General features: G+C 38.9%; 2 protein-coding genes and 12 non-coding genes across 16 annotated transcripts in view; all 14 read left to right on the forward strand.

Moving 5' to 3' along the window:
• Positions 1-668: 668 nt before the first annotated feature.
• LOC131960405 (thioredoxin reductase 1, cytoplasmic-like) lies at positions 669-23,764 on the forward strand. 2 transcript variants are annotated; one of them, XM_059325620.1, is made up of 15 exons: positions 669-787; positions 2,532-2,663; positions 10,867-10,939; positions 12,509-12,625; positions 12,735-12,877; positions 14,587-14,702; positions 14,791-15,016; positions 15,104-15,143; positions 17,454-17,548; positions 17,720-17,796; positions 17,892-18,048; positions 18,269-18,376; positions 18,516-18,611; positions 20,770-20,904; positions 22,384-23,764. In XM_059325620.1, the coding sequence occupies exons 2-15, from the start codon at positions 2,574-2,576 to the stop codon at positions 22,447-22,449; spliced, it is 1,539 nt and encodes a 512-aa protein (XP_059181603.1). In that variant the 5' UTR covers positions 669-787; positions 2,532-2,573; the 3' UTR covers positions 22,450-23,764. The 2 variants fall into 2 exon arrangements, with proteins under 2 accessions (XP_059181603.1, XP_059181604.1); XM_059325621.1 differs by lacking the exon at positions 669-787 and having other exon boundaries at positions 2,499-2,663; positions 17,895-18,048.
• trnay-gua (transfer RNA tyrosine (anticodon GUA)) lies at positions 3,604-3,708 on the forward strand. Its single transcript has 2 exons — positions 3,604-3,640; positions 3,673-3,708. It is a non-coding gene; the product is annotated as a tRNA-Tyr (tRNA).
• Positions 4,149-4,253, forward strand: trnay-gua (transfer RNA tyrosine (anticodon GUA)). The gene is made up of 2 exons: positions 4,149-4,185; positions 4,218-4,253. It is a non-coding gene; the product is annotated as a tRNA-Tyr (tRNA).
• On the forward strand, positions 4,516-4,620 carry trnay-gua (transfer RNA tyrosine (anticodon GUA)). The gene is made up of 2 exons: positions 4,516-4,552; positions 4,585-4,620. It is a non-coding gene; the product is annotated as a tRNA-Tyr (tRNA).
• On the forward strand, positions 5,613-5,717 carry trnay-gua (transfer RNA tyrosine (anticodon GUA)). The gene is made up of 2 exons: positions 5,613-5,649; positions 5,682-5,717. It is a non-coding gene; the product is annotated as a tRNA-Tyr (tRNA).
• trnay-gua (transfer RNA tyrosine (anticodon GUA)) lies at positions 5,991-6,095 on the forward strand. Its single transcript has 2 exons — positions 5,991-6,027; positions 6,060-6,095. It is a non-coding gene; the product is annotated as a tRNA-Tyr (tRNA).
• trnay-gua (transfer RNA tyrosine (anticodon GUA)) lies at positions 6,598-6,702 on the forward strand. Its single transcript has 2 exons — positions 6,598-6,634; positions 6,667-6,702. It is a non-coding gene; the product is annotated as a tRNA-Tyr (tRNA).
• Positions 6,964-7,068, forward strand: trnay-gua (transfer RNA tyrosine (anticodon GUA)). The gene is made up of 2 exons: positions 6,964-7,000; positions 7,033-7,068. It is a non-coding gene; the product is annotated as a tRNA-Tyr (tRNA).
• Positions 7,540-7,644, forward strand: trnay-gua (transfer RNA tyrosine (anticodon GUA)). The gene is made up of 2 exons: positions 7,540-7,576; positions 7,609-7,644. It is a non-coding gene; the product is annotated as a tRNA-Tyr (tRNA).
• Positions 7,918-8,022, forward strand: trnay-gua (transfer RNA tyrosine (anticodon GUA)). Its single transcript has 2 exons — positions 7,918-7,954; positions 7,987-8,022. It is a non-coding gene; the product is annotated as a tRNA-Tyr (tRNA).
• trnay-gua (transfer RNA tyrosine (anticodon GUA)) lies at positions 8,525-8,629 on the forward strand. The gene is made up of 2 exons: positions 8,525-8,561; positions 8,594-8,629. It is a non-coding gene; the product is annotated as a tRNA-Tyr (tRNA).
• trnay-gua (transfer RNA tyrosine (anticodon GUA)) lies at positions 9,160-9,264 on the forward strand. The gene is made up of 2 exons: positions 9,160-9,196; positions 9,229-9,264. It is a non-coding gene; the product is annotated as a tRNA-Tyr (tRNA).
• trnay-gua (transfer RNA tyrosine (anticodon GUA)) lies at positions 9,528-9,632 on the forward strand. The gene is made up of 2 exons: positions 9,528-9,564; positions 9,597-9,632. It is a non-coding gene; the product is annotated as a tRNA-Tyr (tRNA).
• Positions 23,765-26,639: 2,875 nt separating the features above from the next.
• chst11 (carbohydrate (chondroitin 4) sulfotransferase 11) overlaps positions 26,640-27,244 on the forward strand; it is a 105,817-nt gene continuing 105,212 nt past the window's right edge. The window contains exon 1 of one of the 2 annotated variants that reach the window (XM_059325622.1): positions 26,640-27,038. In XM_059325622.1, the coding sequence (XP_059181605.1) occupies positions 26,921-27,038 (118 nt within the window). In that variant the 5' untranslated portion in view covers positions 26,640-26,920. The remainder of the gene's footprint in view (positions 27,039-27,244) is intronic. The other variant, XM_059325623.1, reaches the window with a different exon arrangement.

A 27,244-nucleotide genomic window follows, 5' to 3' on the forward strand; every position in this document is an offset into this window, starting at 1 on the left:
TCGTTTTCCGGTCCTAATCGCGCTGTATTGTCATAATTTCTACATTTATGGTGGCACGGGAATGCATCTCTTCTAGCCTACAAGTTTCCCGCAAGTGTTTCACCCTTCCTACCCATCTAAAATTGTTTTTGTTTTTTTACAACGATTTAAGAAAGACACAGACTAAAACTGCTATTTCTGTGAAGGACATCCTGAAGATGTTTTTCATTTATTTTGGTCTTGGCCCTTTCTCAACTAAATTATGGGAAGATATTTGTAACCTGATTTCTTTTTTCGATTGAACCTCATTTGTCCCTGTGCTTTGAACATATGCTGTTTGGTTTCACTGACTTTCCTTTTGCAAAAAACAACAACAAAAAAACACGATACAGTTAGCCAAATGGAATATCCATAAATGTTGTTACGTTAATCAAAAACCTCTCTTTCTTGTCTTCGAAAATCAAACCAAACAATATATTAAATCTATTAAGAAATCTACCAACATGAAAGCTATAAAAACTTTGAATTTATGTACACTTTACAATTTTTTTTTGTATGAAAGCTTGCCTCTGACGGCGTTTTGTTGGTGTATTGTCTTGTAATGCACCATGTTGCGTTAATAAAGTTTAAAAAAAAAAAAAAGCTTGACCCTCCCTCTGCTTTTCTTAGAAAAAAAGCAGCCCATATCATTTTCCAGTGCTCATTGGGGACTGTTAAGTTCCCACTAAGTTCAGTAAGGCGTCAATGTGTACAAAAGTATTCAGAGAAGTGCTAACTTTTCACCGCAGTCACTGCTGACAAGAAGAAGGTAGGCTGTGTGATCTTGAACAGCTTTTCCTGCCAACAAGAATAACGTTTATTGACAAGTGTGTGGCATCTATAGTTTCCAGCTAGTTTATTATGCTTATGTGTTTTGGTTTAAGTGACAGTGTCTTTCCGAAACTTGTTTACCAAGACTGCCCAAAGTGCAGCTGTTAAGGTAAAAATCAACTTGATATTTGAGGGGTTCGCCTCAAGATGGCGCCCGGTTACCGTGAAATTATAAGGCGACTTTCTCAGTCATATTGCATTATTAGTTAACATATAATACATTTCTGAATCCCTCAAAGTGTCTATTTGTTAGATAAACAAATTAAGTTGATGGCTGTTTTGTTGCAGTTGGACTATTTTTCAGTGACATGTTTGGTAATTTAGGACAAAAAGGTTTAATTAATGTAAGACCTTACTTTCAATCCAAATGACACATTTCAAAGAATATTTTGAAAAAAAAAGCTCAAAAATAAGACTATACTTAAATGATAGTATTTTATTCTGCAATATAGGCCTTCATGAGATTAATCATGGATCAATGTTAAACCATGAATTAAACAAAGTGATCAAAGTTCTGTAGGCTACACCTGCTGCATCGTCACTACCTTCACCAGAAACACATTAACGACTTCTGGATTAAGCTTCATTGTCAGATAAAGGGAAAGGCTAATGTAACAAAATTATAAGACCTACTAGTGATGTTCGATACCACCGATTTCCTTTCCGATCTGATACTGAGTAAAATTCAGGCTGGTATCGGCGATACCGATCCGATACCATACCAATACTTTGTGCAAATGCACCTAATGTGCCTGGTAAATCTAAAAAGAGTGTATTTCAAATGGCTTAAGAATGAATACAAGACATCAGAGTCACTTATTTAGCTATTTATTTTAAACTCAGAAGTATACGGACTCATTCACAATATAGCTTCTTTTCCGCTCCGCCACTGAATTACACACATATTAGGCACTTACCCAGGCGGAAGAAAAAGTAGTTCCTACAAGCAGTGTGTCATTTAGACAAGATCGGAATAGTTTAGTTACTTTCCACCGTATTCCTCTTAATGATATACATTACCACAAATGACTGAAGTATCAAAAGTATCGATATTTTCATTTGAGAATCGATTTTAGAGCATACAGATCTGGTATCGGAAGTATCAATATTTCAGTATCGATCCGCACATCACTAAGACCTACTATTAGACACAATTTGGGTTGACTGTAGGCTATAACTTTGTCCTGTGATGACATAAATGTGAGGTCCCGATTACTATTAAGGTATATCTATGCACCAGTGCTAAACTTAATTTTTAAAAGGCCTTTTAACACAGTTCCAATATACCTGTAACATGTAAACCAGGTTTTGGTATTTTGGAACATTAAAATCTCCTCATTTAAAAAAAAAAAGGATATTCACAGTTTACCAATATAGCGACCAATACAGTGAATTTTTAAGATGAAATGAAAATAAATAAATAAATGTTTATGTGGATTTTGCATAGATAGATTAAGGGACTGACATGATATGCGGTGTATGCTAATATATTTTTAATAGGCCAGTATTGTCTGTTGTTATCAGCTGGTTGATATATCAGTCATGCTCTTATTGCCTTTCAAAAATGTTGACGTCAGTTGACGTGATTCCACATCCAGCCTATGGTCAGAGTGAGCTCAGGGGCCAAAGTCCCTTCTCACTGAGGGTGCTTGTGTCTTGTTTGTATGTGTCTGCGCTTCCAGGACTCGGATCACAGTTAGGGTCTAGGTGTCCGGACTTGAAACATGGACCCACCAACTGGGCCGTCAATGGGGCCTTATGACTACGACCTGCTGGTTATTGGAGGGGGATCTGGAGGCCTGGCAGTGGCACAGGTAAGGTTAATGCTGAATCCATTCTTCAGTATTGACAGTACTTTGCTTTATCTTCTATTATTGCTTTCTACTCCTCTTTGGTACATTACAAATTTCATATATAACATTTAAGAGGCACAGCAAAAGTAGAATCTTGTTGTTTCGTTTCACTTTGTATCACTTTGAAATTCATCCATGAACCATTGAGTTAACAGTGACAATACAGTTAGAATTAGTGTTGGTGCTAGTGTCTGGTGACTGCTCGTCTCCCTTCAGTAGCTCAGTTGGTAAAGCGGAGGACTGTAGTGGATATATCACATTCAAATCTGGCTCGAAGGAGTCACTTTTAAGCGTACACATATATTATATGTAATATATATATATAGGGGAGACTCAGTAGAACTGCAGTGAATTATGAAACGCTGGCTCCCTTGGCTCAGACGTGCAGAAGGCCTCACCACGTCTAGGACACACAGACTTTATAGTTTTTATTACTGTCAGCCTTCTTTGTTGTTGTTGTTGTTGTTTTGTGTCTCTTTTCTGGTCATTTTGTGTGTTTTTTAGTTTTGTTGTTTGACATGTTTTGGTCTTTTTGTAGGATTTTTTTTCCTGTGGCTGTTTCGTCATTTTGTTTTATTAGTTTGTATCTATTTGAAGTTGTTTTGAGTCTCTTTGTAGTTACTGTATATTCCTGACGAATGCTTAAACAGTGGCCCCTTGGCACAGACATATGAAAGGCCCCACAACCCATAGTGCACACACATTTAAAAGTATTTTGGGAAGGGAAGACAAAATCTACTGTATCATCCTAATATATGTATAGTTTTTGCCTGCTAGCCTCTCTTTGTTGTTGTTTTAAACACTCTGTGGTAACTTTGTGTCTCTTTGTAATCTCCATATTTAACTTTGACAATACAGTTAGAACTAATGTTGGTGCTAGTGTCTGGTGACTACACGTCTCCCTTCGATAGCTCAGTTGGTAGAGCGGAGGACTGTAGTGGGAATACCACACACAGTGGTAGTCATAGTAATCCTTAGGTCGCTGGTTCAAATCCGGCTCGAAGGAGATACATTTAATTGTTCAAATACACATTCTTAAAAAAGAATGGATTCACAAAGGAAAGCCTGTATATTCATGATGAATGCTGTAACTGTAAAAAAAGAAAGTATGAGTGAACTATGAAACACTGGCACAGACATATAAAAGACATATAGAATGCTGGTTCCAACTCGAAGGAGTTGCTGTTAATTGCACATACATAGTAGTCAGATTTTGTGAGTCTGCCGCCGGTTTGGTCTCTGCATTTTTGTTTTATGTATGGTTCTTCTTGTTCATTTTGGTTAATGGTTGCTAATGTCTCTTAGAGACTTTGTAGGTGAAGGTGGGTCCCTGGGTCTGTCCCCAGTAGGCCGTTCAGCAAACACTCCATGAAGAGAACGACAGAGTTAACAGTGACAATGCAGTCAGTAGAAATGTTGGTGCTAGTGTCTGTGGACTGCTCGCTCCCTTCGATAGCTCAGTTGGTAGAGCGGAGGACTGTAGTGGATATACCACACACAGTGGTCAACATAGGAATCCTTAGGTCGCTGGTTCAACTCCGGCTCGAAGGAATTGCTTTTAGTCGTACACATATACTGTTCAACAAAGAGTAGATTCACAAAGGGAAGACAAAACCTACTGTATCGTTCTAATACATGTATTGCTCTAAGTATGTATAGTTTTTGCCTGTTAGCCTCTCTTTGTTGTTGTTTTAAACACTCTGGGGTCACTTTGTGTCTCTTTGTAATCCATCCATGAAGAGAACTCCATATTTAACTTTGGCAATACAGTTAGAACTAATGTTGGTGCTAGTGTCTGATGACTGCACGTCTCCCTTCGATAGCTCAGTTGGTAGAGCGGAGGACTGTAGTGGGAATACCACACACAGTGGTTAACATAGGAATCCTTAGGTCGCTGGTTCAAATCCGGCTCGAAGGAGACACATTTAATTGTTCACATACGCATTCTTAATAAAAAATGGATTCATTCCTGTATATTCCAGATGAATGCTGTAACTGTAAAAAAAGTATGATTGAACTATGAAACACTGGCACAGACATATAAAAGACATATAGAATGCTGGTTTCAACTCGAAGGAGTTGCTTTTAACTGCACATACATAGTAGTCAGATTTTGTGCCTCTGCAGCTGTTTTGGTCTCTGTACTTGTGTCCCATGTATGTTTCTTCTTGGCCATTTTGAGTCTGTTAATGGTTGCTAGTGTCTTTTTGACTCAGACTGTGTCGGTGAAGGTGGGTTCCTGGGTCTGTCCCCAGTAGGCCGTTCAGCAAACACTCCATGAAGAGAACTACAGAGTTTACAGTGACAATACAGTTAATATTCACACAAAGTGGTCAACATAGGAATCCTTAGGTCGCTGGTTCAAATCCGGCTCGAAGGAGACCCATTTAATTGGTCACCTACACTGTTTTACAAAGAGTTGATCCACACAGGAAAGTCTGAACTTACTGTATGTTCCTGATATGTAACTGTAAAAAAGTATGAGTGATCTATGAAACAGTGCCCCTTGGCACGGACATGGTATTTCTTTGCCTGCTGGCCTATTTTTGTTGTTGTTTTGTGTCCCTTTGCAGCTCGTTTGGTCTGAGTCATAGGAATCTATAGGTCGCTGGTTCAAATCTGGCTCAAATGTGTCACTTTTAATTGCACATACATAGTACTCAGATGTTGTGACTCTGCAGCTGTTTTGGTCTCTGTACTTGTGTCCCATGTATGTTTCTTCTTGGCCATTTTGAGTCTGTTAATGGTTGCTAGTGTCCTTTTGAGACAAACTTTGTAGGTGAAGGTGGGTCCCTGGGTCTGTCCCCAGTAGGCCGTTCAGCAAACACTCCATGAAGAGAACGACAGAGTTTACAGTGACAATATAGTCAGTAGAAATGTTGGTGCTAGTGTGTGGTGATTGTTTGTCTCCCTTCGATAGCTCAGTTGGTAGAGCGGAGGACTGTAGTGGATATACCACACACAGTGGTCAACATAGGAATCCTTAGGTCGCTGGTTCAAATCCGCCTCGAAGGAATTGCTTTTAGTCGTACGCATATACTGTTCAACAAAGAGTAGATTCACAAAGGGAAGACAAAACCTACTGTATCGTTCTAATACATGTATTGCTCTAACTATGTATAGTTTTTTCCTGTTAGCCTCTCTTTGTTGTTGTTTTGTGACACTCTGTCGTCACTTTGTGTCTCTTTGTGTCTCTTTGTAATCCATCCATGAAGAGAACTCCATATTTAACTTTGGCAATACAGTTAGAACTAATGTTGGTGCTAGTGTCTGATGACTGCACGTCTCCCTTCGATAGCTCAGTTGGTAGAGCGGAGGACTGTAGTGGGAATACCACACACAGTGGTCATCATAGGAATCCTTAGGTCGCTGGTTCAAATCCGGCTCGAAGGAGACACATTTAATTGTTCACATACACATTCTTAACAAAGAATGGATTCATAAATGAAATCCTGAACTTACTGTATATTCCTGATGAATGCTGTAACTTTAAAAAAAGAAACTGAACTATGAAACAGACCTATAAAAGGACCCACATCACAAACATTTAGAAATATTTTGCCTGCTGGCCTATTTTTGTTTTGTGTCTCTTTGCAGCTCGTTTCTGGCTCAAATGTGTCACTTTTAATTGCACATACACAGTACTCAGATGTTGTGACTCTGCAGCTGTTTTGGTCTCTGTACTTGTGTCCCATGTATGTTTCTTCTTGGCCATTTTGAGTCTGTTAATGGTTGCTAGTGTCCTTTTGAGACAAACTTTGTAGGTGAAGGTGGGTCCCTGGGTCTGTCCCCAGTAGGCCGTTCAGCAAACACTCCATGAAGAGAACGACAGAGTTTACAGTGACAATATAGTCAGTAGAAATGTTGGTGCTAGTGTGTGGTGATTGTTTGTCTCCCTTCGATAGCTCAGTTGGTAGAGCGGAGGACTGTAGTGGATATACCACACACAGTGGTCAACATAGGAATCCTTAGGTCGCTGGTTCAAATCCGCCTCGAAGGAATTGCTTTTAGTCGTACGCATATACTGTTCAACAAAGAGTAGATTCACAAAGGGAAGACAAAACCTACTGTATCGTTCTAATACATGTATTGCTCTAACTATGTATAGTTTTTTCCTGTTAGCCTCTCTTTGTTGTTGTTTTGTGACACTCTGTGGTCACTATGTGTGTTTGTAATCCATCCATGAAGAGAACTCCATATTTAACTTTGACAATACAGTTAGAACTAATGTTGGTGCTAGTGTCTGGGGACTACATGTCTCCCTTCGATAGCTCAGTTGGTAGAGCGGAGGACTGTAGTGGGAATACCACACACAGTGGTCAACATAGGAATCCTTAGGTCGCTGGTTCAAATCCGGCTCGAAGGAGACACATTTAATTGTTCACTTACACATTCTTAGCAAAGAATGGATGCACATATGAAATCCTGAACTTACTGTATATTCCTGATGAATGCTGTAACTTTAAAAAAAAGAAAGTGAACTATGAAACAGACCTATAAAAGGAACCTCATCACACACATTTAGAAATATTTTGCCTGCTGGCCTATTTTTGTTTTTGTTTTGTGTCTCTTTGCAGCTCGTTTCTGGCTCAAATGTGTCACTTTTAATTGCACATACACAGTACTCAGATGTTGTGTTATGTTTCTTCTTGGCCATTTTGAGTCTGTCAATGGTTGCTAGTGTCCTTTTGAGTCAGACTGTGTAGGTGAAGGTGGGTCCCTGGGTCTGTCCCCAGTAGGCCGTTCGGCAAACACTCCATGAAGATAACTACATATATACCTTTGGCAATACAGTCAGTAGAAATGTTGGTGCTAGTGTCTGGGGACTGCTTGACTCCCTTCGATAGCTCAGTTGGTAGAGCGGAGGACTGTAGTGGATATACCACACACAGTGGTCAACATAGGAATCCTTAGGTCGCTGGTTCAAATCCGGCTTGAAGGAATTGCTTTTGGTCGTACACATATACTGTTCAACAAAGAGTAGATTCACAAAGGGAAGACAAAACCTACTGTATCGTTCTAATACATGTATTGCTCTAACTATGTATAGTTTTTTCCTGTTAGCCTCTCTTTGTTGTTGTTTTGTGACACTCTGTCGTCACTTTGTGTCTCTTTGTGTCTCTTTGTAATCCATCCATGAAGAGAACTCCATATTTAACTTTGGCAATACAGTTAGAACTAATGTTGGTGCTAGTGTCTGATGACTGCACGTCTCCCTTCGATAGCTCAGTTGGTAGAGCGGAGGACTGTAGTGGGAATACCACACACAGTGGTCATCATAGGAATCCTTAGGTCGCTGGTTCAAATCCGGCTCGAAGGAGACACATTTAATTGTTCACATACACATTCTTAACAAAGAATGGATTCATAAATGAAATCCTGAACTTACTGTATATTCCTGATGAATGCTGTAACTTTAAAAAAAGAAACTGAACTATGAAACAGACCTATAAAAGGACCCACATCACAAACATTTAGAAATATTTTGCCTGCTGGCCTATTTTTGTTTTGTGTCTCTTTGCAGCTCGTTTCTGGCTCAAATGTGTCACTTTTAATTGCACATACACAGTACTCAGATGTTGTGACTCTGCAGCTGTTTTGGTCTCTGTACTTGTGTCCCATGTATGTTTCTTCTTGGCCATTTTGAGTCTGTTAATGGTTGCTAGTGTCTCTTTGACTCAGACTGTGTCGGTGAAGGTGGGTCCCTGGGTCTGTCCCCAGTAGGCCGTTCAGCAAACACTCCATGAAGAGAACTACAGAGTTTACAGTGACAATACAGTTAATATTACTGTTGGTGCTAGTGTCTCGTGGCTGCTTGTCTCCCTTCGATAGCTCAGTTGGTAGAGCGGAGGACTGTAGTGGGTGTACCACACAAAGTGGTCAACATAGGAATCCTTAGGTCGCTGGTTCAAATCCGGCTCGAAGGAGAGCCATTTAATTGGTCACCTACACTGTTTTACAAAGAGTTGATCCACACAGGAAAGTCTGAACTTACTGTATGTTCCTGATATGTAACTGTAAAAAAGTATGAATGATCTATGAAACAGTGCCCCTTTGCACGGACATGGTATTTCTTTGCCTGCTGGCCTCTTTTTGTTGTTGTTTTGTGTCTCTTTGCAGCTCGTTTGGTCTGAGTCATAGGAATCTATAGGTCGCTGTTTCAAATCTGGCTCAAATGTGTCACTTTTAATTGCACATACATAGTACTCAGATGTTGTGACTCTGCAGCTGTTTTGGTCTCTGTACTTGTGTCCCATGTATGTTTCTTCTTGGCCATTTTGAGTCTGTTAATGGTTGCTAGTGTCCTTTTGAGTCAAACTTTGTAGGTGAAGGTGGGTCCCTGGGTCTGTCCCCAGTAGGCCGTTCAGCAAACACTCCATGAAGAGAACGACAGAGTTTACAGTGACAATGTAGTCAGTAGAAATGTTGGTGCTAGTGAGTGGTGATCGTTTGTCTCCCTTCGATAGCTCAGTTGGTAGAGCGGAGGACTGTAGTGGATATACCACACACAGTGGTCAACATAGGAATCCTTAGGTCGCTGGTTCAAATCCGGCTCGAAGGAATTGCTTTTAGTCGTACACATATACTGTTCAACAAAGAGTAGATTCACAAAGGGAAGACAAAACCTACTGTATCGTTCTTATATATGTATTGCTCTAAGTATGTATATTTTTTTCCTGTTAGCCTCTCTTTGTTGTTGTTTTGTGACACTCTGTGGTCACTTTGTGTCTCTTTGTAATCCATCCATGAAGAGAACTCCATATTTAACTTTGACAATACAGTTAGAACTAATGTTGGTGCTAGTGTCTGGTGACTACACGTCTCCCTTCGATAGCTCAGTTGGTAGAGCGGAGGACTGTAGTGGGAATACCACACACAGTGGTCATCATAGGAATCCTTAGGTCGCTGGTTCAAATCCGGCTCGAAGGAGTTGCTTTTAATTGTTCACATATACTGTTCAACAAAAAGTAGATTCACACAGGGAACAGCAAACTCACTGTACATTGCCAATATATGCTGTAACTCAGTAGAACTGTGAGTGAAATATGAAACACTCTGTCACAGACACACACTTTAGAGTATTTTCACTGCTAGCCTCTTTTTGAGGTTGTTTTGAACGTTTTCATTGTTGTTGTGGGTCTCTTTGTCCAGGTGGGGCCCTGACACTTTTGGTTCCCAGTAGACCTGTTCAGCAATCAATCCAACCTCCGCTTAATGAAGAACAAGTGTGTTAATGTTGACACTACAGTTAGTATTGGTTCTAGTGTCTGTTGACTGCTTGTCTCCCTTTGATAGCTCAGTTGGTAGAGCGGAGGACTGCTCAACAAAGACTATATTCACACAGGTTTGGTGCCGCTTTATTATGTATGGAAGTAAAAAATATGGTAGGACCTTTCTGTTTAATGTTGTTGATATCTTTTTTTCCCCAAAATCAGATCCATTCAGTCTGATAACATTTGGAAGATCTAGAAGAGCTGTATAATTACAACATTTAAATTCCCATTCAAGTCAACAGAGTGCTCCACCTATTTACATAACCTCCTTTAATACATTTTGACATTGGTCACATCAGTGTATTTGAGCGTATACAAATTATGCTTGTGTTGCACATGATTTTTAAAGCAGTTATAATTGATATTTTAAAAATAAAAACATTTTGTTGACAAGCTAAAAACAACGTGGAAGGCGTTGCTGTTATAGTGATGAGGTTCTCAGTTAAATCTACAGCTTCTATTAGCTTCAAGGAGCTTTACAGTGAGTTTAACTGCACCGTTGTGATTCACTCTCACGGCTCTCATAAAGCCATTTTGGACCACAGTCAATTTATTCGTGTTGTTTGAAGTTCCTCTGCGTGCATCCAGCTGTAACTCTCCCAGTGGTTAGAGGACACTCCCCCAACTCAACCTCATAATTACTGCTAATCTGGTCAATGAACGCACACGTTTCCAAAGCACAGCTCAGATAATTATCATATTAATGGGCTTTATGGTAATGGGATGATCTGTGAGCAGCTCTGGAGGAGAGTGGAAATGAGATGAAGGAGCAGGAGCTGGGATTGTTGAGAGGGACAAATCCTTAACCCGTTTCAATATTTAATTTGCCTCTTTCTCTTTAGCTGTCTGACTCTCATTTATTCTGTTTTTCTCTCCTCTCGCTCCTTCAGGAAGCTGCAGGGTTGAGGAGAAAGGTGCTGATCCTTGACCTTGTGGCGCCGTCTCCAAGAGGCACCAAGAGGGGTGAGTGTTTAATTCTCCCAGTCTGAAGAGTCAGTGATTATGAATCATGTTTTTTTCACCTCTCCTCTCCTTTTAGATATATTCAACATATCCTCATCTAGGGTTTGTATGATATCATATGGTATATGTGGAAATGTGAAACGGTCTCATGGTCACTGTTTTAAACACATTAATGTTTAAAAAGATATTCAATATGTGTCTCTTGTTTAAGATCACTTATTTCCAAGTTTTTGTTTTAAAATATTCACCATTTGACTGGCAAAGCAGGTCATGAGATCTTTATCTATTATCAACCATCATATTTTATTAAAATATAAATACTTTCAAATTTGATTAAGCTTTCATATTTTAAACAAATTATTATTCATATCATAATGCAATACACATTATCCTCATATTCCTTCTCGTCATCAAGATGTTTTGCAAAACTATTGTTACATTTTTATAAAACAATTGTTAACTATCATTTATTCATACAACAGAGTTGAACTGTTGAGCCTGACAATTTCAATCTGACAGTGAAAACAATGAAATATAAATGAAAGAAGATACTGACACTTTCTTGAAGCAAGTTCTTCAAAAGATTTATGTGATATCACTTCCTCAGTGCTGATGTCACAGGGACTGATCCATTATTTATACAGGGGGTAAACGGCATGTCGTGATGGGGTTGAAAACAAACTGGGGCTGTGTCACTACTTCATAGATAATTCATGTATTTTTTCAGAAAACATTGTCAAGTAGGTTTTCACATGCAAGGAATTTGCTGTGGTGTATAAAAGTATAAAAATATAGACATATATTTAGGCAAGTACTTCAGCAGCATAAAAATAGATATGAAGAAAAGTCAACAAACTGAGAGAGAATATATATATATATATATATATATATATATAAATAGTAGAAATAATATGTAAATATGTACAACTATGGAATTATTTAAAGGAGGAAAGGAGCTGTGTAAAGTATGTGTTTTATATTCAGTGAAAATATAATAATGGTCAGTGAGGACGTGCAGCATGTTTGATGTTTGCAACTTACACAACCCATTTTTAAAAATAACAAAAGAAATATTTAATTTTTTTGCCATTATGTTGCGAAACACCTTGTTGTATTGACAATTTTAAACCGATTTAATCTTTATCCCACAAGCTTCACTTCCTTCTCTCCCCTGCCATAATTACTACGGCCACTAGAGGGTGGTGTCTTAGCAATGATGTGGATTTCCAGAGAATTTCAGTGCATTATTTTTCACAGATATACTTACAAACAGTGGATGAGAACATCTTAATATGATCCATTTCAATCCTTGTTCCTATTGAGCTGTATAGTTGCTAAAAACTGTTTTTTTAAAATCATCTTCTCGTTTCTTATTTTGACTTTCTTGCCATGGTTTCCTTTCTTTCTTTTTTCTCTGTTGTCCTCAGTCTTCCTTTATGTTCCCTCCTTTTTTGTCTTTTGTCTTTATTTGTGCTCTGTTTTCCTTTCTTTTCTTTCCTTTAAGTTTTGTTCTTTTTATCCACTCATTCACTCATTCACTCCAGTCTCATCCTCTCTTCTTTCTTCCAGAACTGGGGGGTTCCAGTTATAACATGGACAACATCAGGAAATTTCTGCAACAGGCATCCCTGCTGGGAACAGCTATCCAAGACTCTCAGAAATATGGCTGGAGGTTGAAAGAGCATGGTAATTAAAAATACATCACAGAAATTAATTGGGTGACTTTTGGTTATAGTCAATAATACTGCCTACATTTCCAAGTGATGGTAAGTATCAAATGTTTGCTTAATTTCAGTGTGCCATGGCTGGAGTGAGCTGGTGGAGGCTGTGCAGGAGCAGGTGAAGACTCGCAGTTCAGAGTTGAAGCGGGAGCTGAAGACCTGTGGAGTCTTTTACCTCAATGCTCATGGAGAGTTAGTAGGGCCCCACAAAGTGGAGGTAAACACTTAGAGTCTGGATTGTTTGGCAATGAACAGTACATTCGCCAGTGAAACAGAGGCAGGAGGAGAATTTTTTTCTTCAGATCATTTTATTTTCAACGAGTCCACCTTGGCCACTCATTGAACAGATGGAGAGAATTGTAAGATTTAAAAAGAATCCAAAACTGATCCTGAATTGCCCCCTTTTCTTCTGTTGGCGTATTATTATGTCAGACATGTCATTACTAGGGAATGTAATAACCTTAATGGTACTTATTGAAATGCTACCGGTCTTGTCCATAGGGGCCAACAAAATCAGTCCAAAATGAAAACAAAACGAAAGTTTCTTGTAGGTGCTTTAACACGATTTTATTGTTGAGCGTTAAAGTGTTACAATGTTTCTACCAGAGACAATTTTAAGCCTCCAGTTTGCCATTTTGGCCTTGTTGGAGCCACAAGTGACCATATTTGGAGGAGGAGACTGGTCTCCCCTCGAAAATGTGTTTGTAGTAGCAAAATACGACACACATTTACGATTTACCTTGGTCCTCCGTTGCCATCTTTCTGACATAGTAGTAATGATCGACGGCGATGCAGAGGTTAAATATAGTTTTTGGGGTGGGAGGTGGATGGGTCGAACAAATGGTGGACTTTCACCCAGGAGAACAGGGTTCATGTCCCGTGTGAAAACAAAAGTAAATTACTTTTTATGTAACTTCTGTTTTTTACCTAATTCCCATGGCTCATGTCATCCTCGTAACTACTTCACTTCTGGCATTTACGTACATTTATTTACTGTTTAAACTGTCTTTCATAACACCTTACCAGGAAGGTTTTTGCCCTAAACCTAGGTCAGTGGTTTCGTTGCCTAAATTCACAGAAACTGCAGCCTTTTTGCAGACCATATGTGTATGTATGTGTATGTGCTATTTTTTAAATGCTCCGCAGTACCCTGAGCTGCGAAACGCTTTGTCAAATGCTCTTATGTGTCGTTATGGGTGGTATTAAGAAACAATCTATTCTGTCATTTAGGTTGGAGGTCTTGTTGGGAGGAGAGGGTGAAGCTGGGGAGAAGTGACTTAAAACCTGCTGAGTTATCATTCATATCATCAACACTAGCACTTTCTAACTAGCTAACTAGCTAACTAACTAACTAACTAACTAACTAACTAACTAACTCACTACCGGTAGCTTTGTTAGCAAGGTGCTTCCATAATTAAAAATGACAGCTGACTTCTTAGAGACTTTTAGTACAACTTCACAATGAGCAAGGCATTTAAGGTGACCAAAAGTTTTAAGTGCTGAAACACAACTTTGAAAGGATCAAAGTTCAAAGACTAAAACTCACAGTGCACAGTGGTAACTACGTGGTATGCAGTGGTGCCCTAAAGCATGCCCTGCTTTATCGAATGGATCGAGTGAGAAGTAGGATAATTTCCCCATAGACTTCTATACAATTTGGCTTCTTTTTTGCAGCCAGTGGAGTCACCCCCTACTGGCCATTAGAAAGAATACAAGCTTAAAGCACTTCCGCATTGGCTCTACTTTTCAGACACAGAGGTTGCAGCTCTGTAGTCACAAAGCCTTCACATGTAGCCACGATAGCTTTGCCATAGTCAGGGCTACTGCGCTCCAGAGATACTCCAGATAGATGTGGGCACACCAGAATTGTTCTTGGGACAAGATCAGCAGCATAAACTGTGTTTTTTCTTGTTTTTGTTCAATCAGGTGACAGATGTGTATGGGAGGAAGAGGTGTCTGACAGCAGAGAGCATTGTCATCGCTACAGGAGACAGACCTCAGTATCTGGGCATACCTGGGGACAAAGAGTACTGCCTAACCAGGTCAACCAGCACTCACATCAGATTCCACTTATAAAACTATTTAAATATATAAAATGAGTGAACTTCTCTCCCCTCTGTCACCTCCCAGTGAGGATCTCCTCTCCCTGCCTCAGCCTCCAGGTCGGACCCTGGTGGTCGGCGGGTCTGCGGAGGGGCTGGAGTGTGCCGGGTTCCTGTTTGGCCTTGGACTACCAGTCACTGTCATGCTGCAGCCTGAGCTGCTCCCTGGGTTTGATCAGAAAATGGCACAGATGATAGAAAATCACATGACTGTTGGTGGAGTTGACTTCCTTTATCACTGTTCACTCACCAAGGTACTGAATCACATAAAGACAGAGATCACTTACATTAGAAAACTGTAAATGCCCTTTTTAATGTAGTCTTGTTTGTGTGTGTGACAGGTGGAGCTGACTGAAAGTTGCACTAAGGATGCCGTATCCGGTAAGGCGTCATGATAGAAAATTAGAATATCCAACTGAAAAAGTAGTATGATACAAATAGTTGAGAGGCTAAACATGGTGATGTGAGTTCTAATTTAATCTAAACTACTTTTTTCATTTAAACTATCTGACTATCTATTATAACCCCCCAAAATCTTCCAGATTTAAACTCTGCATCCTAGAGACTGTGATGGAAAGTAACTAAATAAATTTACTCATAGTTAAGCACAGTTTTAAGGTACTTTACATGCATATTTCCATTTTGCATTGCTTTATACTCCAAATACAATTTCTTTTACAGATTTTACATGATAAAGTAAATTACAATCCTGATCAATGTCCCAACTTTTTTGGAATCTATGTTACCACACATTGTTATAGATTAAACACAAGCAGCAAGCTCCGAATGCTGACCAATTCACAGTGTGTTTTCACTTCATTAAGTTAATTTACATTTTAAACTGAAGAACAAGCACAATTGCAATCTAGAACTAACTATAAACTAAATACGACATATCCATAGTGTACCCCACCTCGCACCCAGTGTCAGCTGGGACTGAGCTCTTACTTTTGATACTTCAGGTACATTGGGTGATAATACTTCTGTACTTTTTAATGCAGGAATGTAATGGAGTATTTTTAAATTGTGGAATTGGTGTTTTTTTTACCGAAATAAATCTTCTTCCACCGCAGTCCACAGAACCTTTGAAGCCAACAGTTACATGATTTATAGATCAAACTCTGATCATCCCACAGTAGAGGGTCTTTTAAGTTGCAGTTTCCAAGGATACCCAATACATCAGACTGAAATACACACAAGACATTCTGATCCAGGTGAATGTTGTAGCATAAAACAAATGGCATCACAAGCCCCTTTAACACATGCAGTCTATTCTTGAAATGGTCCAGAACATTGAAGATGCCAGTATGACTGTTGTGAAGGAAAGCAGTGACATTGCAGGTACATCTGAGTGAGTGAAGCAACCATACGACTCCACTGATGACAGATTCAAAAGAAGGGACCTCCTGTCAGTCTGTGCAGAGGGTGAATGTTGTAGGCAGCTGTCTGGAACAGTTGAAGATGCTGTAGTGTACAAAAAAATAACATGGATTATATATAAACGTGGCATAATGATGCATCTATTCTGACATTGCATGGCAACTGTGAAAAGGTGCCAGGCAGAAATGTTCCTGGATGTAGTGCCTGTGTGAATAGTGAAGAACTCCCAACAGTAGCTGTAAGGTTATGCCACTATTTCACCAGAATTATTTGTAAAATAATCTCCAGTTTAAATGCAATGTATCTGAAACAAAACAATCAATCAAATTATAAATTATTACACTGCAGCCTATATACAGTGATGTACTTCAATGATGAAACTGACAATATTTAAAGTTTTTAGATGACCGCCAGAGGTCAGCCCTACACACGGGTCTGTATGTAGCCGACTGACTGACTCAGTGATCACACTTTGCTAGGGGGCGGGGCTGTTCGTCCACTCTTCTCTTCTATGTTTGCAGCGTTCATCTGTTTTCAAACAAGTTGTCATTGACCTCATAAGCACAGTGCTTTTACTTCATTCATTTCATTTCAAAGGTAATATTAACCCTTTATCGGGCAAAGAACCATATTTGGTAACTTCAGCGGATATCTATAATAAAAAATAAAAATATTTCGAGAAAAAAAGTTGCAAATTAAAGTGATTAAAGTGGCAAATCTACAAGAAAAAAAGTCACAGATTTAAGAGATTTAAAGTGGCAAATCTGCGTGAAAAAAGTTACATATTTACGAGAAAAAAGTGGGAAAAAAGCAACTTTTTTCTCGCAGATTCACCACTTTAAATCTCATAAATCTGTGCATTTTTTCTCGTAGATTTGGTTTAATCTCGTAAATTTATTTCTCAAAATATTACCCCCCTCCCCCGGGTCCGTATGTTTTTTACACATTCTGGTTGTATGTAATATCCTCCAATATTCTCTAAGGTTGAAATTTGGAATTCGCAAGTATTTCACACACACTGTCCTGCTGGCAGAAATACTATAGCACCAAATGTGGATTAATCAGCCGCTGTAGTCACCAATACTTAATTCCCTCCTGTTTGAGTAATGTTTGTGAGTGCCCAGTTGTTTAATGACTGAGCCTTTATAAAAAAATATACATGTGAGGTTAAAGTATAGTAAGCAGAGACCAATGGGAAGTCAGAAAGTACTGCAGCCTCAAGCTTTAAAAGGGGCTGTAACTGGCATCACTATAAACAATTAAAGGGTTATGAATGCATTATATATACATTCTTATTCTTTTTTTAATCAGGTGATTCTGCAACACCACAGCAGGTTTCTAGGGGGAGTCTTAGGGTGACTTTCATCTCCAAAGAAGGCCAAACTAAACAGGAAGACTTTGACACAGTATGTTATCTATGTCCAATACATATTTTTTTTATAATCTCCAATAGATTGCCTACCAATATTTCAAAGACCAGTAGAAAGCAGCTTTGTTTCTATGCAATTTAGAGATTATCCTGTGGATGAAAGGACCACTTCCTGGTGAACTGTCTGTGCCTGTCTTTGTGTGTGCAGGTGCTGCTCGCTGTTGGAAGAAAAGCCTTCACCAGTGACATTGGCCTGGAGCGTGTTGGGGTGCTGTGCAGTCAGGAGTGCGTTAAATCTGTCCACACTTACTTCGACCCCAGTTTGTGTGTGGCAGGTTTAGTTTAAGACTGTGTACATGTGTGTGTTTTCCTGTGTGTAGCAGTGGCGGGATCCTGGTGAATGAGAAGGATCAGACCAGTGTGGAACGTATTTATGCCATCGGATCAGTGCAGCATGGACGCCCCTCCACTACAGGCCTCTCAGTGCATGCTGGGACACTGCTGGCCCGTCGACTCTTCAGAGAAGACAGCCTCTTGGTACACGGTTTAGAAATCAGTTTTACTGATTGTCCCGTAATGCATCATTTTTACATGACTATTGATCAAACAAATTAAATAACCAAGCCTGTGTTGTGTTTTATTGTATTTTTAAACGAGTTCTTTCAGTATGTTTTAAAGCTTGTGCATGAGCCAAATGCTGCATATGAGACAATAAAGTTAGAATTGATTTGAGGTAATGTAATTTTTGCATTCACAGTGTGATTACACCAGTGTGCCTACTGTTGTGCTGACTCCACTGGAATATGCTGCCTGTGGTTTGTCTGAGGAGAAAGCCAATCTAACATTTGGAGAAGCCAGTGTAGAGGTACACACACACACACACACACACACACACACACACACACATAATCAACACCCACATAATCATAAGCATGCATACTCAAACAAACATGAGTTCTCATCTTGTAGAATTGTCTAAAATCTAAATGTCTGCCCTTTTGCAGGTGTATCACAACAACTACTGGCCCCTGGAGTGGACACTTCCTGCCAGGAATAAATACTCCTGCTATATAAAAGTCATCTGCCACATCCCTGACAATGTAGGACCCCTTCTTTAAGCTGCACTGATCAATATTTAAAAATTTAACAATGCATCAAATAACAATAGTGTTTTCTGGAGATGGGTATGATATTGAAGCTTTAAAGCATTTTCAATACAGTATTAGAGCTTATGTCAAATAATGAATACCCCATGATTGACAATGTCCAAACCATAGACTGTATAAAACAGGTGAAAATGGGCTTTGAGTCTGGCATTTTGGCTCTCTCTTACTGTATATTTTTTTGAGTCAAAAGTGACCATATTTGGCCAAGTTGAGTTATCGGCTTACACTATTGATAGCTTGGTTAGCAATGTGCATCTGTTATTCATGTGAACTGTGATTCTAATTGGGAACCACATTTTTACTTTTTTTTAGTATAACCAAATGCTGAATAAGACATCCTTAGCATTTTAGCATACCCAAAATGTTATAATTACCTTTGATGAAGTGAAACACATTGTGAAAAGGTCAAAGTTCTATGACGACACAAAACATCAACAGACACACAAAAAAAACCACTCCTTAATGTACATAGTTCCATGGATACGCATTACTATGGTTCTTCAAGGTAACTTCACCCAAAAGCATACTCCGCTTTATGTATATATAACTAAGCTGTTTGCCCCCTTTTTTCTAAAGGAGTAGGGATGGAGGACAGGATTTTTAGCAGGTCAACAGTTAATACACCTGAACTGGCATACATCATGGATGTGGTTGCTGTAGTTTCATGAGACTGTGATTATTTTAGAGATCACAACAGGTCATTCTATAAAGTGAGGTCAAGGTTTAAAAAAAAATGCTGGTCTCATTCAACCGTCACAAAATTTCATGACGTTTATGCAATTTCATGATGATTTAGGGACTCCAGTATGCAAAAATATTCAAAAACAATAGGCCAGGTTTAAGGCACACAGTGTCCAAACCTTCACTGTTGTACCGTCAGTTTAGCTGCTTTGAAAGATGTGCAGCTAAACTTTGTGCTGGGTTCATGAGTGGGATGAGAAGCAAGGAGAATAATGAAGAAAATATGGCAATGTTCATTAAAAAGAACATAAGTCCTCAATACGATTAGGTATAACTCATCTAATCATATCCAATACAAAACATCTAATGATGCAACTGTGTAGTTTTAGTTATGTCCAAACTAATTAAAGGCCCAAACACACTTTTAATAAGTGATATGCAGCACTTCAGCTATAATGTGATCAGATTTTTTTTTCTTTTTTCTCTGGAGATATGTAGTCATAATGCCCCCAATTGTGCAACAGTTCACACCGCATTACTCCACCCACCCCTTTGTTATATTTTTAGCTCTTTCCACAATTGACTTGGCACCACTAGAGATAACTGCATTTCAGATCACATCTCTGCCAAGCTGCTGGTGTTATTATCAATGTTCTCTGCTCATTATCACTGAATTCCCTTTCTGCAGATTGAAACAGAAATAACGCTTCAGCTATCATAAAACCACTAAACTAGCTTTTAATATGTATTCATTTGTCTTTATTGTTTTAATTTGGTTGGCTAAATTGGACTAAAACACAGTAGAAATTAAGTACTGGGGGGGGACTTGGGATGTTTCTCTGACATAACTCACACATGGAGGACCTGGAACTCAGTGTGGACTTCTGGTGCCTGAGACTTGGACACATAAAGGACTGGGACTTGATCAAGGCATGACTCTTCTGACACAGGAACCAGACAGGAGTCAGACTTAGAGTTTGGAGGACTTTCTTAATAAGGAATATTTTTAGTTAGTTCATATTTTTTTTCTAACTTACTAACACATTGAGGAGCTGGAACTCAATTCATGTATTGCGCCCTTCGGTGTTGTAAACTCTGGAGGCGGACCTTCTGAATCAGGTATATATTATATATATATTATATATATTAGGGCGTGACATTTAAATTACGCTTGTTTCGAGCCGCCACATTTATCAACAGCCGATCATTTTTACGCTGTGATTGGAGAGATACGATCGTTTGATAAATCACACGTAAACCCTGACGTAAGATGAAATATACACTCAGATCTGCGCTGGTTTCTATGCTCGTTTGATAGATGAGGGCCACTGTGTTCATTAAAAACACAGCTTTTGCTGTCTTGAACTTGAACCTTTGGTGAACCCACTACAACACTGCTGTGTCTCAACAGGAGCGTGTGGTTGGTCTCCATGTCATGGGTCCCAATGCTGGAGATATCCTCCAAGGCTTCGTCACAGCCATGAAATGTGGTCTCACCAAACAACAGCTGGATGCCACGGTGGGCATCCACCCAGGATCAGCCCAGGTCAGTGTCACTTTTTCCTCACTGTCTCATAAAAACTGCTGTTACACAGTGGCTATTAAAGTACATTATGGCTACCTGCTGCTTTTGACACCTTTGGATTTCCCCCAAGCAGTGATATTAATTCCCTGTCACTTACTTGATGTCCTGTCACACTCTGTTTTGAGGTGTTGTGCTGAGAGGTCACTTTTCACATATTACCATGTTGAGTCCTTGGAAAAGCTCTGCTGTCTGGGGTCAATGCCAGAGCAGCACATTCAAATGAGTTTCCTGCCCTGAATGCTGTCTGTCTGAATTATTCATGGACAATATTTAATAAACCTCACAGTCCATCTCTATGGAGACTGACCCAAGAGTACATGAGTGGGTTAATCCTTGACATTTTCTAAACTTAATTAATAAGGCCTTCAATGGAGTGTTAAATAGCGGTCACTGGTGCCGGTAATGTCAGCCAAGAAGGGGTTTGGGTAAATAGTGTAATGGCGAATCATAGAACCCCCACTGCACTGATTGATTAGGGAGATTGATTATTCTGAGGGAAGCAGGACCCTGTGATTTTGAACCTTTCATTGACTGTATGTTTTACAGGTTAGAGCTCAGAATCTTTCGTCCATACAAATGCTTCTCAACTTTTCCCTTTTTAGGATATATTATCATATGTTGCTTTTTGGTTTTGTCAGTTGCCTTCCATTGATTTAAAGAATTCTGTTTCTTCAGATTTTAAAGCCACTATATGTAAAATTGTATGATGTCACTGCTCAAATAAACCCACAATGTGAGACACATTATGAAGCGCAAAATAAGAACAGAACTCCGGACTGTTGAGTATCTGAAGTTGGAGGTCAAGCAAGAATGGTTAAGAATTTCACTTTCTAAACTTCAACAATTAGTGTTAAAAGAAAGAATTAAAAAAAAAAAAAAATTAAAAATAAACATTAAAATGATGAGTTTTAGCATTTAATATATTGTCTTTGCACAGTTTTCAATTGAATATATGTTGAAAATGTTGAGCAAATCGCTCACTGTCTGTAATACTTCATACACTCACTGGCCACCTGATTAGCTAGCAAGGTGTACCTAATATAGTGGCGGTGCTTCAAGGTTGGACGTGTTGTGTGCTACTATTGAACCAGTCTCCATTCTCCTCTGACCTGTAGCATCAACAAGGCATCAAGGCTCACTGGATATTTTCTCTTTTTGTGACCATTCTCTGTAAACCCTGGAGATGGTTGTTAGATCAGCAGTTTGTGAAATACTCAGACTAACAACATGCCACGTTCAAAGTCACTTAAATCACATTTCTTCCCCATTCTGATGCTGCTTTCAACTTCAACACCTACATCACTTCGTCTACATGCCTAAATGCATTGAGTTGCTGCCAGGTGATTGGCCGATTAGATATTTGCGTTAACGAGCCGTTGTAATTTATAAAGTGGCCTGTTAACATATTCTGATAATGTACTATTGTCTCTCTGCTTCCAGTGGTTCACCACATTGACCCAAACCCGGCGTATGACTGAGGCCATGACGATGAGAGGAAACTGCTGAGGTTAGCCCCCTGCTGTCAATCACAGTTGCTAAGGCTACTGTATAAGACAGCAGGGAAATGTTTGCAATCACCCTGAAGAGTGCCGGCAGCAGGATGGCCAGCTCACCATCCAATGACATCCTCACCTGAAGCCTGACAGACAGGCGGGCGAGGACTGATGCTCTGCTGCTGACACACTGCTGCTTTTTATGCATTTTTTAAATAATGAACAGCTTGCTTTTAGCAGAACTTTGAAATCTACAGTACCATTGATGCATTTTTACAGCTCTCAACTTTAAGGAAGATAACATGCTCCCTTAGGTTGTGCCTTTGAAAGCCTCTGTAAGCTTTAATATAGCTGAGTTTTTAAAGGCTGCAGGAGAGTGATAAGACTCTGGGATTTGATGCATTTACATGGAGTAAAAGCTCCGGCTTATACTCTGTGTTTTTATTGCTGTGGCACGAGCCTCTGGGGCTTTACTGCCTTAATTTCATGTAATGAACTCGATGGGGATTATGGATTTACCCAAATTAATAGTGTTTATTGGCGAATGCTCTCACTTTAATTGATGCATGTGCTGTCTTTATTGAGAGATTAGGCCAGAGTTCCTGACGCACTCTCTTGTTTGATTTTCCTCTTTTATATTCTCTATAATTCAGTGCCGCCAAGCATAGCGACCGTCTTAAAACAACTGTTGAATATTCATCATTACGTGAAGTGTCTCATACAAATGAATGCATTGACTGGAGTGGAGATATTTCTTAAAAGCTTGCCGCTGACCCTTGAAGGTTTTCTCCGCCACCTCGGCTCTACACTCTGCATTCAAAAAAACGCGCGTGAGCGTTCAGCATGGGCGCGCCCGTACAAGGGCGTCATTCTCATTCCCTTGGTGTGTTGCAGCACGTCACGAGAGCAGAGGGACCCATCCATCCCATGTTAATGCCTTTACTGCCGTGCATAGTGCTGTTGCTCACTAAACATTGCAGCAATTAGATGCAAATGCTCTAGGGTTATTCTCCAGACCACCTTCTGATTCTGTCCTGACAGAGCTCATTGTGTAAGTAAGACAGATCTCCTAATTAGAAAAAGTGCACAGGAGTCCCTCTTTTGGCATGTGCCTGAAAATGCCATTAGAGCATAATTCGATCAGAGCTTCTGTGACTTTGTGCAGGTCCCACGGCAAGGTTAAGACGCAGCACAAGGGTCTATCTATCACAGCCTGCTGTTGGACAGTGCTCAGAGGTCTCACCTGACCCGCTGCAGTGTGCTGGGACACCACTAGATGGCACTGTAACTGTTTGTGGAATTAATGAAAGAGCAATAAAAGTGATACAACCATGTGTGGGCTGGACAAACTTATTGCAGTTATACTGATCAACTACTGTTATCATGTTTAGAAGTATTCAGATCTCTTTTAGATCTTAAAGAAATACTCTGTCACCATTAAAAGTTCTGTATTACTTTTTACTAAAGTAAAAGTATAAAATATTGGCATGAGAGTCAGGCAACAAATTGATTTTATCTTTTTTTCTTCAAATTTATGTTAAAAAAATAGGCAATTTTTGCTTTGAAAGAGCATTCAGTGCATGTCTACATAATTATATGTTACTTTTTCATTTTACAAGACTTTTTCTTTAGGGGTGCAATATTAATGAAGAGGTGCCTTTTTATTATTATTATAATTTTTTAATTAAAGTTTAGTGAAAGTTAGGTTTGTACTAAAGTCAACCAAATGGGGCAATTAATAAATTAAAACAAAATTATGTATTTGTAGTTTGTTTTAAAGGGAAAAAAATGATTACAATTATAAATCAGGTGTGGTGTGAAAAATGCTTTAGGCCATATCACCCAGCCCTTATTAGGATCAATATGCACGTAAAGTAACAAAAGTAAAAGTACTTATTATGCCGAATGGCTCATTTCATAATTGTGATTATAATCAGTGATGCATTAATGTGCTCAACATTTTAATGTTGCAGCTGGTTAAGCCCGTTTGGATCACTTTATATATTACAGGCTGTCTTAACCTATAATAATATTCACTCATCCATCCTTTATCCTTAACCGCTTGTCTGAACTCAGGTCGTGGGGGGCTGGAGCCGATCCCAGCTGACATTTAGAGGCGGGGTACACTCTGGACAGGTCGCCAGACAATCACAGGGCTGACACATAGAGACAGAAAAACATTCACGCTCTCATTCACTCCTACGGACAATTTAAAGTCACCAATTAAACCTTAACTACATGGTTTTGTGCTGTGAATAGAAAACCACAGTGACAAACATTTTTGGGGGACCCTTTTTCTTTAATTGTCCCTCTGAAAATTTACTGGCACTAAAATGCCTAAACCACAAAATTATATATATATATATATATATATATATATATATATATATATATATATATATATATATTTAAATGCTACTGAGCATATGCAGAGCTAAAGTCATCAGCTTGTTTCTGATTGGAGTAATTGAGCGTGTTACAATTGTCCCCAATTTCCCCTACTTATAGAGCAAAATCAAACATTGGCTGGATGATGTATTCGCCCAATATTGGCACAGATTTCAATAGACAACTGACATGTCACAGTATATCAGTATACTGTATTTGTCACAAAGGATTAGTAAATGATTACATTCAGTTTTATTTACATTTTAGACGTCCAAACCTTAGGGCACATAGAACTACTGTTTTATCCTAAAATATAATGAATTGTATATATATATATATATATATATATATATATATATATATATATATATATATATATATATTAAAAACAGCACTCTAATGTGCCTGGAAACTAAATATAGTATGATGAGATAAAAAGAACACTTCAATTTTCAGTTTCAGGCAAAAAGGGGTTCAGATTCTGTCAAGAATCTTGCAAGTAATTTCTGATTCATACAATACATTTCTACAAAGTTCATACTTTCTTTTTGGATCAAAAACTCCTTGTTCTCCCTCTCTTGCCTTCTTATCTCTATGGATTTTACCCAATGAATGTCTAAGGCCAAAACATTGAAAATAAAGTAAGTAAAAGTGATTGAAAGGGTTTTTGGGTTCATATTAAATTAAGTGGAGCAAGATCCAAAAGTTTAACATTAAGACACATTAAGACAAGTTTTATTAGTTTTATTAAATTATTCTCAGTTGTATGTTTCATGAAGTTTAATATACTGTACACGGTCGCCCATAAAGTTGGAATAATTTTGTTTTCAGACACAATCCGCTGTTAATTGTGGTTTAATTTTCATGGTGATATGTTTGGAAGAGATTGATTAATAAAGTTTTGAGAAGATATACACTTTATCTGTCAAGAATAAATCACATTGACACAATAATTTCATGGAAACAGAAATATTTTATTCCAACTTTAGGGGCGACTGTGTCATTTAATAAAGTTATTTGTTTAAGCAAGCAGCCTTCTAAGTAGCTTTAAACAGGGATATTGGTGCACAGATCTATATTTCATTCCTGTACAAAAATTCACTATATCGGATGCCATTTCTCTTAGACTATTAGCCTAAGTTAGGATTCTATATCAATCACAGAAATCCCATATTGGTTAGGTTGGTTATTACTCATTTAAATAAGTATAGGATTACTTCTTTTACCACTGAAGAAAACACTTCAAGTCTGATCCAGAATAGGGCTGGGCGATATATCGATATAAACGATGTATATCGATATAAACGATATATGGATATGGAATTAGACCATATCGCATATATCGATATAGCTAATTTTTTTTCTTTCTTTATATATTAATGCTTCCCTTACTAGGGTTTGTCATATTTAGTTCTTTTGTAATGTTCGTTATTCTTTTCTCATATAAATATATTTATTTCAGAAAAAGATTGGCTTTTTTTTATTACACAGGCTATTTTTATTTAAGATATTTTTTTATTTATTTAAATGTGCACTTTATGGAGCTCTGCTTTTTTTAAAAAAAAAGGTGCTCCTGTTGTTATACAGTATTTATAGGTTCACTTAAATAAACGGTTTCACATTTGCTCTCACTTTGCGATAAAAATATCAGGATATATATCGTATATCGATATTCAGCCTAAATATATTGGGATATGACTTTTGGTCCATATCGCCCAGCCCTAATCCAGAACCAGCTCGTTTCTACCTGTTGACAATATGGCAAGTATTTATGATTTATTTTCTGTAATATGTGTGTAAAACATTACTCTCAGTTTTCTCCCAATAAGATTAAACAACATCTTTAATATGATGCTCTTGAATGGAAGCGCGCGGCAGGACGCGCTCATTTCCTCAGAGCGGGGGAGCACCTTCACGCTGTCCCTGCTCCCCCCTCCACAGCCCGGCAGTGGTACGCTCCGTGTTGGATGCGTTCAGCTCATTGACCGGCGGACAATCCTCATCAGTACCACCAGAGCCCCGGAGCTTCCAACAAACCGGCCCTTGATTTCCCCCGTCACAAAGCGAGCAGCACCCTCCAGCCTCCCCGTCCCGTCATGAAACAGACTCTGAGCGAACTGATGAGGATGAGCAGGATATGCCGGATGGTATTTGCCACTTGTTTGGGATCCTTTATTCTGGTCATCTTTTATTTCCAAAGTATGTTCCAACCAGGTAGGATCTCATTCTTCTCTTCTCTCCCGTGTTTGTGTGTAGCTGTGTGTGTGTGTGATGTCTGCTGGCATGTTGACATATCGATCTGTTCACGCTGTACAGTAACGCAGCGGATAAATCATTCATAGTTGTGCGGCGTGGACGCGTAAACCATCCAGCCGGAGTACACCGTTTTAAATCTTTCATGAGGCACAATTAGTCCGGAT

This window comes from Centropristis striata, chromosome 22, assembly GCF_030273125.1.
Source record: "Centropristis striata isolate RG_2023a ecotype Rhode Island chromosome 22, C.striata_1.0, whole genome shotgun sequence".
Classification (NCBI taxonomy): domain Eukaryota; kingdom Metazoa; phylum Chordata; class Actinopteri; order Perciformes; family Serranidae; genus Centropristis; species Centropristis striata.